General features: G+C 45.0%; 1 protein-coding gene across 1 annotated transcript in view; it reads left to right on the top strand.

Moving 5' to 3' along the window:
- Positions 1-6,407: 6,407 nt before the first annotated feature.
- The window catches only part of LOC121539731 (usherin-like), a 158,367-nt gene continuing 151,432 nt past the window's right edge, over positions 6,408-13,342 (top strand). The window contains exons 1-2 of the mRNA XM_045207408.1: positions 6,408-6,799; positions 7,724-8,545. Coding sequence (XP_045063343.1) covers positions 7,923-8,545 — 623 coding nt within the window. The 5' untranslated portion in view covers positions 6,408-6,799; positions 7,724-7,922. The remainder of the gene's footprint in view (positions 6,800-7,723; positions 8,546-13,342) is intronic.

The following is a 13,342-nucleotide window of genomic DNA, read 5'->3' as shown; positions in this document are numbered from 1 at the left end:
GGAGAGAAAGAGAGCGAGAGAGAGAGAGAGAGAGAGAGAGAGAGAGAGAGAGAGAGAGAGAGAGAGAGAGAGAGAGAGAGAGAGAGAGAGACTGGATGGAACACTGACTGACTGACAGACTGACAGACTGACAGACTGACATACCGTGGAGCTTAGAAAATCAATGGCAGCCAAATCACAGCCTGACGTCTAATTCAGTGGCACGCTATCAGGGAGTAGATAAAGGCGCTGTGGAATGTTTAACATTTCTATAGGCCTGCCTAATATTGCGTTTGGATAAAATGAGGCCATCAATTTATTCCACTTCTCTTAATCAGCATCCAACAAATGATATTCATATATATTCATGTTGATTTTGAAAGGAATTAAACTAATAGGTTACATTAGGGCTGCATTACAGTATTACTCTAATGGTATTAGGTCTACTCGCAGAAAGAAGATTTTGTGAAATATTGTTTATATAGCTAATGAAAATCAGTGTGTTTAGTCAGATCATGCTTAAAATCAGTGTTAGCTTCAACCATGTACAGTGGGGAAAAAAAGTATTTAGTCAGCCACCAATTGTGCAAGTTCTCCCACTTAAAAAGATGAGAGAGGCCTGTAATTTTCATCATAGGTACACGTCAACTATGACAGACAAATTGAGAGAAAAAAATCCAGAAAATCACATTGTAGGATTTTTAATGAATTTATTTGCAAATTATGGTGGAAAATAAGTATTTGGTCACCTACAAACAAGCAAGATTTCTGGCTCTCACAGACCTGTAACTTCTTCTTTAAGAGGCTCCTCTGTCCTCCACTCGTTACCTGTATTAATGGCACCTGTTTGAACTTGTTATCAGTATAAAAGACACCTGTCTACAACCTCAAACAGTCACACTCCAAACTCCACTATGGCCAAGACAAAGAGCTGTCAAAGGACACCAGAAACAAAATTGTAGACCTGCACCAGGCTGGGAAGACTGAATCTGCAATAGGTAAGCAGCTTGGTTTGAAGAAATCAACTGTGGGAGCAATTATTAGGAAATGGAAGACATACAAGACCACTGATAATCTCCCTCGATCTGGGGCTCCACGCAAGATCTCACCCCGTGGGGTCAAAATGATCACAAGAACGGTGAGCAAAAATCCCAGAACCACACGGGGGGACCTAGTGAATGACCTGCAGAGAGCTGGGACCAAAGTAACAAAGCCTACCATCAGTAACACACTACGCCGCCAGGGACTCAAATCCTGCAGTGCCAGACGTGTCCCCCTGCTTAAGCCAGTACATGTCCAGGCCCGTCTGAAGTTTGCTAGAGTGCATTTGGATGATCCAGAAGAGGATTGGGAGAATGTCATATGGTCAGATGAAACCAAAATAGAACTTTTTGGTAAAAACTCAACTCGTCGTGTTTGGAGGACAAAGAATGCTGAGTTGCATCCAAAGAACACCATACCTACTGTGAAGCATGGGGGTGGAAACATCATGCTTTGGGGCTGTTTTTTCTGCAAAGGGACCAGGACGACTGATCCGTGTAAAGGAAAGAATGAATGGGGCCATGTATCGTGAGATTTTGAGTGAAAACCTCCTTCCATCAGCAAGGGCATTGAAGATGAAACGTGGCTGGGTCTTTCAGCATGACAATGATCCCAAACACACCGCCCGGGCAACGAAGGAGTGGCTTCGTAGAAGCATTTCAAGGTCCTGGAGTGGCCTAGCCAGTCTCCAGATCTCAACCCCATAGAAAATCTTTGGAGGGAGTTGAAAGTCCGTGTTGCCCAGCGACAGCCCCAAAACATCACTGCTCTAGAGGAGATCTGCATGGAGGAATGGGCCAAAATACCAGCAACAGTGTGTGAAAACCTTGTGAAGACTTACAGAAAACGTTTGACCTGTGTCATTGCCAACAAAGGGTATATAACAAAGTATTGATAAACTTTTGTTATTGACCAAATACTTATTTTCCACCATAATTTGCAAATAAATTCATTAAAAATCCTACAATGTGATTTTCTGGATTTGTTTTCCTCATTTTGTCTGTCATAGTTGACGTGTACCTATGATGAAAATTACAGGCCTCTCTCATCTTTTTAAGTGGGAGAACTTGCACAATTGGTGGCTGACTAAATACTTTTTTTCCCCACTGTAATATATGACAATAATAATTCACTAGTACAATATGAATGGGCTGATATGTACAAATGTCCTATTGAAAGAATATCTCTGCATATTTTTTTCATCTCTAAGGGCCAATTGTTTTATTATTTTAACTCAGTGACAAGTGTCAGCTGGTTAGGATCCTACATTTACCCATGGAAGTGGAGGAAGAAGAGAGGGGGAGGAGGATAGGAGGGAGGAGGAAAAGGGAGAGGTAGAGGAGGATGGAGAGGAAGGAAGAGAGAAAGGAAGAGAGGAATTAGGAGGGAGGGAGGCCTTGTGGATGTAATATATTAATAGCTAGGGCCTCCTTCCCTCCCTCCCCCTTGGCTGAGCCCCTAGCCGCCTACCCTGCGTAGTATTGATTATTCGGCGAGTGCAGTAATCTTCTTAAGGTCATTAGGAGCACTTAATTAAAAACTAGTTAGACTGCCTTTGTTCACCAAAGCAATTGCAGCTGTTCAAATGCGATTAGCTGATAACAAACTTGTCTGGAAATATAAGGGGCCTTTTTAGATTTGTTTACATATTTTGAATGCATAACATTGCGTCGGTGTTAACCGTGCTTATGTGGCTGCCTTATTGCTTCTGCCAGCTACTGCACATAGGCAGAGACAAGTGCTGAAATTCCATTTGAAAGAAATAGGCAGAGTTTCTGATTGGCAATTATCATTTGGACAACAGGAATGTTGACAATGCTGTATTACATTGTTTTCTGTGTAGATTGTTTTATGAAGAGTTAAATGACCATATCAAATATTATAGGCTACTGTAGGTATGAATGATTAAGGTTGGTTTGAGGCACCCAGAGGTAGCCTATCTCAAGGAAAGGTTACTCAGAGTCATTAGGCTACAGTCAGTGAGCATGCTTCCAAATGATGTGTGCATCATTCCCACTATTCCTAAAACTATCACCTTTCAGGAGAAGACCCAGATGCAGACTGTTGAAGTAACAAAAGTTTATTACAAAAACAGGGGGCAGGCAAACGACAGGTCAAGGGCAGGCAGAGGTCAGTAATCCATGTCAGATTCCAAAAGGTACAGAACGGCAGGCAGTCTCAGGATCAGGGCAGGCAGAGGTCAATAATCCAGGGTGGTGTGACAAGGTACAGAACGGCAGGCTCAGGGTCAGAGCAGGCAGAATGGTCGAAACTGGGAAAACTAGAAAACAGGAACTTGAGAAAGACGGGAAAACCTGGTACACTTGACGAAACAAAATGAACTGGCAACAGACAAACAGAGAACACAGGTATAAATACACTGGGGATAATGGGGAAGATGGGCGACACCTGGAGGGGGGTGGAGACAATCACAAAGAGACGTGAAACAGATCAGGGTGTGACAAAAACCACCAATTGAGCATACAGTATATGCCTTTCACAGTGGCGACCCGTCATTCAGGGCCTGCTTTGCATGTTATTTTGGCATAAATTCGTGTCACATATCAGTTTGCAAACAATAAAAAAAATAGTTATTGAGTTAATAAAGCCGCATACAAACATGGTCTATTTTTTGCTTTCTTGAGTAAGGCAGCTCCGAAATGCAGGTGTTTCAACCTAGCTCAGTGCTTTCTGTGGTGGAGGGGCAGCCAGCGGAAAATACAGAGCGTAGCGGTTGGTAATCTTCTCTAGTTGCGCCGTGATTGGCTCAGTGTTCTGTCACTCATGGGGACACATCGTCACTGCAAAATCTACAGGGAGAGCTAGAATGTTCAAGTCCCCTTGGGTGCTGCCATAGATTTACATTAGAAGTGCCCATCCAAGAAGGCTCAAGGTCATTGGCCACAGATAAAATGATGTCAAATCACGTTATATCTACCGTAGCTTTGATTGGACTGATCATGTCAACATGATACAGTCATCATCATGAATCACGTTGACAATCTACTGGCAAATCCTTTTCAAGCCTTATGAGGAGAAGTTATAGATAAAACTTATCGGTGCTCATCAGCCATTGGACATAAACATTACACAACAAGTTGGAAATCGCAAATTCAACAATGAGTGGTTTGGAAGGAATCAGTGGCTAACTGCAAGTGTTGCAAAGCAAAACATCTGGAAACTGGGGAATCTCAGACTTCAGTGAGTTCAAGACAACTGGGAACTCTGACAAAAACTAGCTCCGACTGGGAAAACACGTTTTGAACGGTCATCCAACATGGAATTCCAAGTTGGGAACTCAGGCCTCTTTCTAGAGCTCCGACCTGAAGATCACTGACGTCATGATTCAACATTGTTATTTTTTTGAGTTCCCAGTTGTCTTCAAAGCACCATAAATCCAGAGAATGCCAGACTTTGATGACAAAGTTTCATGACAAAATTTGCCCACAAGAAGGACTGCCGCACCACCTTTCTGTTCAATTGAACACAGCACAACGGTGAGTCCAAAAATGTATTGTATGCCGCTACATAAATTATGTAATATGCCAGGGAGATACACTACCGGTCAAAAGGTTTAGAACACCTACTCATTCAAGGGTTTTTCTTTTTTTTAAACTATTTTCTACATTGTAGAATAATAGTGAAGACATCTAAACTATGAAATAACACATATGGAATCATGTAGTAACCAAAAAAGTGTTAAACAAATCAAAATATATTATATATTTGAGATTCTTCAAATAGCCACCCTTTGCCTTGATGACAGCTTTGCACACTCTTGGCATTCTCTCAACCAGCTTCATGAGGTAGTCACCTGGAATGCATTTCAATTAACAGGTGTGCCTTCTTAAAAGTTAATTTGTGGAATTTATTTCCTTCTTAATGCGTTTGAGCCAATCAGTAGGGTTTTCTATATTTAAATGTTGTTATGAGAATTTCTATCTCTAATTCAACCTAAGCTTGAATCATTACCAGAGGTTGTAAGGCTCTGGTTTTAATCATCAATGATTCAAGGTCCACAACCCACAAGGATTATCTGTATCTTTATTCATGGAGAACTCTCCCGCCCAAAACACATACATACTGTTTTATACTCCTTCCACACAAAGGCACTTTTGCTCCGCCCACCTTTAGGAGGCTTTCTTAAACAGGTTCCACCTTTCTCCTTATCCTGGAATGTTTAGTCCCGCCCCCCTCTGTTAGTGGGTTAGTTGACACTACATTCTAATTCTAACACTGTTTAACATTTTATACTGTATTTGGGGTGAAATCCTTTAGTCATTAAGCTTAAAATACAAATTAATCTATCAAATGTAAAAGACCAAGTCCATATTATGGCAAGAACAGCTCAAATAAGCAAAGAGAAACGACAGTCCATCATTACTTTAAGATTTGAAGGTCAGTCTTTGAAAGGTTCTTCAAGTGCAGTCGCAAAAACCATCAAGCGCTATGATGAAACTGGCTCTCAAGAGTACCACCACAGGAATGGAAGACCCAGAGTTACCTCGGCTGCAGAGGATAAATTCATTAAAGTTACCAGCCTCAGAAATTGCAGTCCAAATAAATGCTTCACAGAGTTCAAGTAACAGACACATCTCAACATCAACTGTTCAGAGGAGACTGTGTGAATCAGGCCTTCATGGTCGAATTGCTGCAAAGAAACCACTACTAAAGGTCACTAAAAAGAAGAAGTTACTTGTTTGGGCCAAGAAACACGAGCAATGGACATTAGACCGGTGGAAATGTGTTCTTTGGTCTGGAGTCCAAATTTGATTTTTGGTTCCAACCGCCGTGTCTTTGCCATAGTTTGTACATCTCAATTGTCAATAGAAACCACATTTGTTTAAGCAAGTCAGCCATATCAGCTATGTTAATTTTTTTTTTAAGGCAGTAAATGAGGCTGAATTAACTGTTTCGCTGCCAGACAAGGCTCCGCTGATAGCCAGGTGTAGCGGTGGTAAGGATTCACTCCATGGTACTGAAAAGAAAGCTCTGCTGTTGGGACAGCTTTATGTAGGCCCTAACAGTTTGTGGGCACCGTTTGTCGCCGTTGTAGTGCAATTCATGTATTGTTTAGTGTTTTGTAGTAGCTTTGCAAATGTACATGCTAAAATCGCCACTGGCCTTTCACATAAGCTTTGAGTAAGATCCCAATTTCATGTCCCTTTTTTCATTTAGTAATTGTTTTAATGTATTTATATATGCTGAGTAGATAAAGACCTAAAATACCATGGTGAGTTATATAGTGGTGGTGCAATGATAAACATTAGATAGGCCCCCTCAAACCCCACCCCTCCTTGTTATGTTATAATCCACTGCCCCTCTCTTCTTTCCCTCCGGGCTTCAGCACCTGAATGCACGACACTGTCTGTCTGTAGTGTCCGTCCCAGGGTTGCTATGACGACCACGGATAGCGTTTCTTCCTACGCCACGAGACGAGAGCCACTTGTTAAACCCAGACGCATCACTCTCGCAGGGGGGGTAATAGAATACTAGCCATCTCTCCTCAGCTACAGGCAGCGGTAATTATCGGACTTGCATACATTAGACTGTCGTCAGCCATGTCGCGGTTTCGTCAAAGATATGCCTAGCGGTGATTTTGTCGCCGTAGTTGGTAAACGCATTGGATGACCCTGTTTTGTTTTTGTTTTGTTACTGACAAGTTCCTCGTTGCTGCTTTGTTTCTGTCTAGAGCGGCGCGCTGTCCAGATGGCAGCTCGCGGTAATCAGCTTTGCGCGAGAAGGGCAGAGTGTCAACCACGCGCCTCCAGACTTTGAGGTAAGATTAGGGACAAACGCGCTGACATAAATAGGGTTTTCTATATTTAAATGTAAAATTATACAATTATATAATACTTTATTGGTTTTTGGGACAGACATTGTTATATTAGCGTATTTAATCAAGGAAAAGTGACTGTGTGTTAGTTTATTGGCGTGATGGACAGCAACTTGTTGCATGTTGTAGCCGTGCGCAAGCAGCGTAGCTTCGATAAACCTGCCCTGAGGCAAACAGCAAAGCAAACGATGAGGTTGTGCTCTGTTTAGTTTGACATAATTGTTGACTGTTGTAAACTTTCTAAATATATTTAGGGTACTTATAGACAACCACGTTGCTGTTCACTAGACAGCTGTCAATGACTAAGTAATTCACCATTAACCCCAATGCACCATCAGAAAGAGATGGCACTAAAGTTGAAAATATTGTAGCTAGTTAACGTTAAGCTAATAATATCAGTTTTACCTAACCCCCTAAGCCCCAATTTCCCCAAAACTTAGAGAAACAGGGCATTTGAGGATCACAGAGAGAACCCAGGAAATCCCTAGATACTACTGCAAAAAGGACACGTTTGTTCAATTCAACAGCAGGCAGAAAGGAAATGTTCCGTATCTGTTTAGCTTTCCCTCGATCAAATGAAACATAATAGCCTTGGGCAGGGACTAGCCTGCATGACATTTCCCCCTAGATTAGTTTTATGTCTGACTCCTCTCTCTCTCTCTCTCTCTCTCTCTCTCTCTCTCTCTTTCGCTCCCTCTCTCTCTCTCTCTCTCTCTCTCTCTCTCTCTCTCTCTCTCTCTCTCTCTCTCTCTCTCTCTCTCTTTCGCTCCCTTTCTCCCTCTCTCTCTCTCTCTCTCTCTCTCTCTCTCTCGCTCTCTCTCTCTCTCTCTCGCTCTCGCTCTCTCTCTTCTCCGTATTTCTCTCCAGGTATGCATTGAGGTGAAATCCAAGCTATCATGTGAAGGATTTGGTCGAGTGTGTGTGTGTCGAGCTGTGCTGCCTTACCCAAGGCAGTGGTCTGTAAAATGTCACCTCCAGCACCGTGACCATCGTGAGTTATTCAACGACTCGGCTTCAGGAGGCTACCAGGCCAAACGGACGGAGCTGGACCTCACTGAAAGAGGGGATGACGGATAGAGGGATGAGAGGAGAGAGAGGAGAAAGGCAGGAGAGAGGGGTGATGACGGAGTACAGAAAGGGAAGAGGAGAAAGAGAAGGAAGAAGTGTGTGGAAAGTGGAGAGAAAAAACAGACAAGGAATCCGATCCTCGCTCTGGCTCTACATCCTGGTCCTCTTCCTCACCTTTGACCCTGTGACCTCTCAGGGTCACTTCCCCCGGTTGGAGAACATCGGAGCCCACAAGCCCGTCACCCTTTCTCCTGCCCGCTCCAGCTGCGGCACCCCTGAGCGCACCACCTACTGCCACAGCCCCACCTCCCTGGAGGAGCTCCACAACTGCAGCCAGGCGTTCTGCAACCAGGAGTGCCCCTACCGTTCCTCCACCCCACCCCATGCACCCCTACTGCTTCCTGCACACTGGGGCACCTGTGTCACCCATGACGGGCTGGACCCTCACTCCCGGGCAGGGACAGGGGGAGAGGGGGAGAGAGAAGGGGATGAATCCAGCAGGAGCGTGATATTCCGGTGGACCAAGGGAGGATGCATGGCCTCTCCTCCCTTTCAGAGTCTGGGACATCTGGGCTCCTTCACCCTGGCTGTGTGGCTCAAACCTGAGGCTCCTGGAGACATGTGCGTATCACTATTATTCGTAATTGTGATGTATTTTATGTGTTTATACTGTTGTTATAAGGGAGCGTGCAATTGGCATGCTGACTGCAGGAATGTCCACCAGAGCTGTTGCCAGATAATTGAATGTTCATTTCTCTACCATAAGCCGCCTCCAACGTCGTTTTAGAGAATTTGGCAGTACATCCAACCTGCCTCACAACCGCAGAGCATGTGTATGGCGTCGTGTGGGTGAGCAGTTTTCTGATGTCAACGTTGTCAACAGAGTGCCCCATGGTTGCGGTGGAGTTATGGTATGGGCAGGCATAAGCTACGGACAACGAACACAATTCCATTTTATCGATGGCAATTTGAATGCAGAGATACCGTGACGAGATCCGGAGGCCCATTGTCGTGCCATTAATCTGCCGCCATCACCTCATGTTTTAGCTTGATAATGCACTGCCCCATGTTGCAAGGATCTGTACACAATTCCTGGAAGCTAAAAATGTCCCAGTTCTTCCATGGCCTGCATACTCACCAGACATGTCACCCATTGAGCATGTTTGGGATGCTCTGGATCGACGTGTACAACAGCATGTTCCAGTTCCCGCCAATATCCAGCAACTTCGCACAGCCATTGAGAGGAGTGGGACAACATTCCACAGGCCACAATCAACAACCTGATCAACACTATGCGAAAGAGATGTGTCGTGCTGCATGAGGCAAATGGTGGTCACACCAGATACTGACTGGTTTTACACCTCTACCTTTTTTTTAAAGGTATCTGTGACCAACAGGTGCATGTCTCTATTCCCAGTCATGTGAAATCTATAGATTAGGGCCTAATTAATTTATTTCAATTGACTGATTTCCTTATATGAACTGTAACTCAGTAAAATCTTTGAAATTGTTGCATATTGCGTTTATATTTTTGTTCATTATACAGTTGAAGTCGGAAGTTTACATACACCTTAGCCAAATACATTTAAACTCAGTTTTTCACAATTCCTGACATTTAATCCTAGTAAAAATTCCCTGTCTTAGGTCAGTTAGGATCACCACTTTATTTTAAGAATGTTAAATGTCAGAATAATAGTAGAGAGAATGATTTATTTCAGCTTTTATTTCTTTCATCACATTCCCAGTGGGTCAGAAGTTTACATACACTCAATTAGTATTTGGTAGCATTGCCTTTAAATTGTTTAACTTGGGTTAAACGTTTCGGGTAGCCTTCCACAAACTTCCCACAATAAGTTGGGTGAATTTTGGCCCATTCCTCCTGTCAGAGCTGGTGTAACTGAGTCAGGTTTGTAGGCCTCCTTGCTCGCACACGCTTTTTCAGTTCTGCCCACAAATGTTCTATAGGATTGAGGTCAGGGCTTTGTGATGGCCACTCCAATACCTTGACTTTGTTGTCCTTAAGCCATTTTGCCACAACTTTGGAAGTATGCTTGGGGTCATTGTCCATTTGGAAGACCCATTTGCGACCAAGCTTTAACTTCCTGACTGATGTCTTGAGATGTTGCTTCAATATCCACATAATTTTCCTTCGTCATGGTGCCATCTATTTTGTGAAGTGCACCAGTCCCACCAAAGTACATTAATCTCTAGGAGACAGAACGCGTCTCCTTCCTGAGCGGTATGATGGCTGCGTGGTCCCATGGTGTTTATACTTGCGTACTATTGTTTGTACAGATGAACGTGGTACCTTCAGGCGTTTGGAAATTGCTCCCAAGGATGAACCAGACTTGTGGAGATCTACAATGTTTTTTCTGAGGTCTTGGCTGATTTCTTTTGATTTTCCCATGATGTCAAGCAAAGAGGCACTGAGTTTGAAGGTAGGCCTTGAAATACATCCAAAGGTACACCTCCAATTGACTCAAATGATGTCAATTAGCCTATCAGAAGCTTCTAAAGCCATTACATCATTTTCTGGAATTTTCCAAGCTGTTTAAAGGCACAGTCAACTTAGTGTATGTAAACTTCTGACCCACTGGAGTTGTGATACAGTGAATTATAAGTAAAATAATCTGTCTGTAAACAATTGTTACTTGTGCCATGCACAAAGTAGATGTCCTAACCGACTTGCCAAAACTATAGTTTGTTAACAAGACATCTGTGGAGTGGTTGAAAAACAAGTTTTAATGACTCCAACCTAAGTGTATGTAAACTTCCGACTTCAACTGTATATTAAAAACAAAAAACTACGTTTTAAGTGAGAATAGGCATTGGTCTGAAAACAAAAAAGAAAATAAATTCAAATTATCACCACAATGCCTATTCCACCCATGCTCTACCAAGGTTTTCCAGCACTGTTATATATAATGTAGTTCGGTCCAGAGAGAAAGATAAGACAGGACCATGTTAGAAAACAATCAGGTCAGAGAGGGCCATGAAACCTGAGGCCTGGGTAGTGGTGTAAGTAGGCCAGGACAGGACAGGATAATAGGCAGGATTTTCCTTCAGGACAACCAGAGAAGCAGAACAGGGTGTCAGTGAGGGGCTGCATCCCAAATGGCACACTATTCCCTATATAGTGCAGTACTCGGACCTTGGTCAAAAGTAGTGCCCTAGATAGGGAATAGTGTGCCATTTGGGACTCTGTGGTAAGGTAAGGTAAGGTGTTTCTGGGAGAGCTTACATGGTGCTGGGTTACACACACTTACAATCAGATCAGTTCCTTCTCTGGTAACTGTCTGGCAACACTCTGTTTATCAATCAATCACACAGGGCTGTGCTTTGTGAATCCCTTTCACTCCTGTTGTTTGACATGTATCAGTCTTTGTTGTGACCAATATGGCCGCTATCAAAGAGGCTTGATGAAAGGCTTTCTGTCCTCTCCCTCCAACCACACATGACCACTGACCGTCACAGCTGCCCATTCTAACATGTACACACAGTATGCAGAATACATATTCACTGACTATGAATCTGACTGTAGGCCTATGTGTTGCTTTGGATAAAAGGGTTAGCTGAAGGACCATATTATGATATTGGTCTGTGTTCTGTTGCGCTAAGTCCAGTGAATCATGTACCAGTTAGTCTGTTTGATGAGGCTGTGTGATTTGTGTTAGGCTATGTGAGGAATCTGTCCATCGATCTCTGGCATCCTAACACAGGACTCACTGACATTCTACTGCTGCCACATAGATAATGAAGAGGCTTACTTTGGTAATTTTATATAAAATTATAACAAAGAGACACAAAACAGGAATTCCAGTGACCATGTGTGTGTGTTACACTGTGTGTGTGTTGTGTGTGTGTTATCATATCAGCAGCTGTGGCTAGTTTAGATCAATGGGAGAAAGATTGCCCTGTGTGTTTCTCTGTGTATAGAGGGAGTATCAAAGTGCACTTTGTTTTCCTCCACTTTGTTTTCCTAGAAAATGACAGAGTAGAGAGGGGGATTGGAGAGGGGGGTGGGAGCGGGGGAGAGGAGAGGGGGGAGGGGAGGGGGGATTGGAGCGGTGGAGGAGAGAGGGGGAGTGGAGGGGGAGTGGAGATGGGGGGAGAGTGGGCGGGGAGAGGGGAAGAGGAGAGGGGGAGCGGAGAGCGGGCGGGGAGAGGTGGAGGGGAGGGGAGAGCGGGCGGGGAGAGGGGGAGGGAGAGGGGGAGAGGAGAGGGGGAGGTGGGGGGAGAGGAGAGGGGGAGCGGAGACGGGGAGGGAGGGGGGAGTGGAGATGGGGGGAGAGTGGGTGGGGAGAGGGGAAGAGGAGAGGGGGAGAGAGGGGGAGCGGAGAGTGGGCGGGGAGAGGTGGAGGGGAGGGGGAGGGGAGAGCGGGCGGGGAGAGGGGAAGAGGAGAGGGGGGGAGAGGGGGAGAAGAGGGGGAGGTGGAGGGAGTGGAGAGGGGGAGGGAGGGGGAGAGATGGGAGGGGGAGAGGAGATGGGAGCAGAGAGGGGGAGAGGAGAGGGGGAGAGGAGATGGAGAGGGGGTTGGGGAGAGGAGAGGAGGAGAGGAGAGGATAGGGGGAGCGTAGAGGGGTAGGGGGATCGTAGAGGGGGAGGGAGTGGAGGGGGAGAGGAGATGGGAGCGGAGAGGGGGAGAGGGGAGGGGGAGGGGAGGGGGAGAGGAGATGCCGAGGGGGAGGGGAGAGGAGAGGGGGAGCGGAGATGGGGAGGGGAGGGGGAGATGAGATGGGAGTGGAGAGGGGGAGAGGAGAGCGGAGGGGAGCGGAGAGGGCAGTGGAGAAGGAAGCGAAGAGGGGGAGTGGGTGAAGGAAAGGACTGAGAGACAAAAGGATGTCTACACACTGTCAGTTCAACAGGTAGTTGCTAGATAGCCACGTTACAAAGGACTAAATCGGCTATATCATCAGAATTGATTGACCCTATTTGTTCTTAATGTAGGGTTATGTTTGGCTTTAGGTTAGGGGTAAGGATAAGGTTAAAGTTTAATTTAGTTCTGTGGCTGTGTTTAGAAGGACCAGAAAGGGAGTGAGCTGTTTTTTTCTTCTCCTCAATGAGTTTCTCCACTTCTCTCCTTAATACCTACAAGTATGCCAGCCTCAGGATAACATGACACTAAAAGATGTGCCGCTGCACTCACCCTAGACACTCGGACCAGCCACACACACACACATGCTCGTACCTACCCACACAGGCATGCACGCCCAAGGCATATACGCAAGTGCACGCACACAGACCCCCACACACACAAGCCCCTGAGAGGACTGGCCCAATTAATTAATAAGTAGACCAAACAGGCAGAAACTCAGGCTACATTTCATTCCAAAAAGTTGTCCCCTTCCCTCTGTCCTGACTTTCTCAAGTGAGCTGGACTGAACTGAACAGGCAGGCAGGGCTGGGACGCAAACGAC

Source organism: Coregonus clupeaformis, chromosome 25, assembly GCF_020615455.1.
Source record: "Coregonus clupeaformis isolate EN_2021a chromosome 25, ASM2061545v1, whole genome shotgun sequence".
In the NCBI taxonomy this organism is placed as follows: domain Eukaryota; kingdom Metazoa; phylum Chordata; class Actinopteri; order Salmoniformes; family Salmonidae; genus Coregonus; species Coregonus clupeaformis.
The sequence above is the reverse complement of the archived record's forward strand: the minus strand, read 5'-3'. Positions and strand labels throughout refer to the sequence as shown.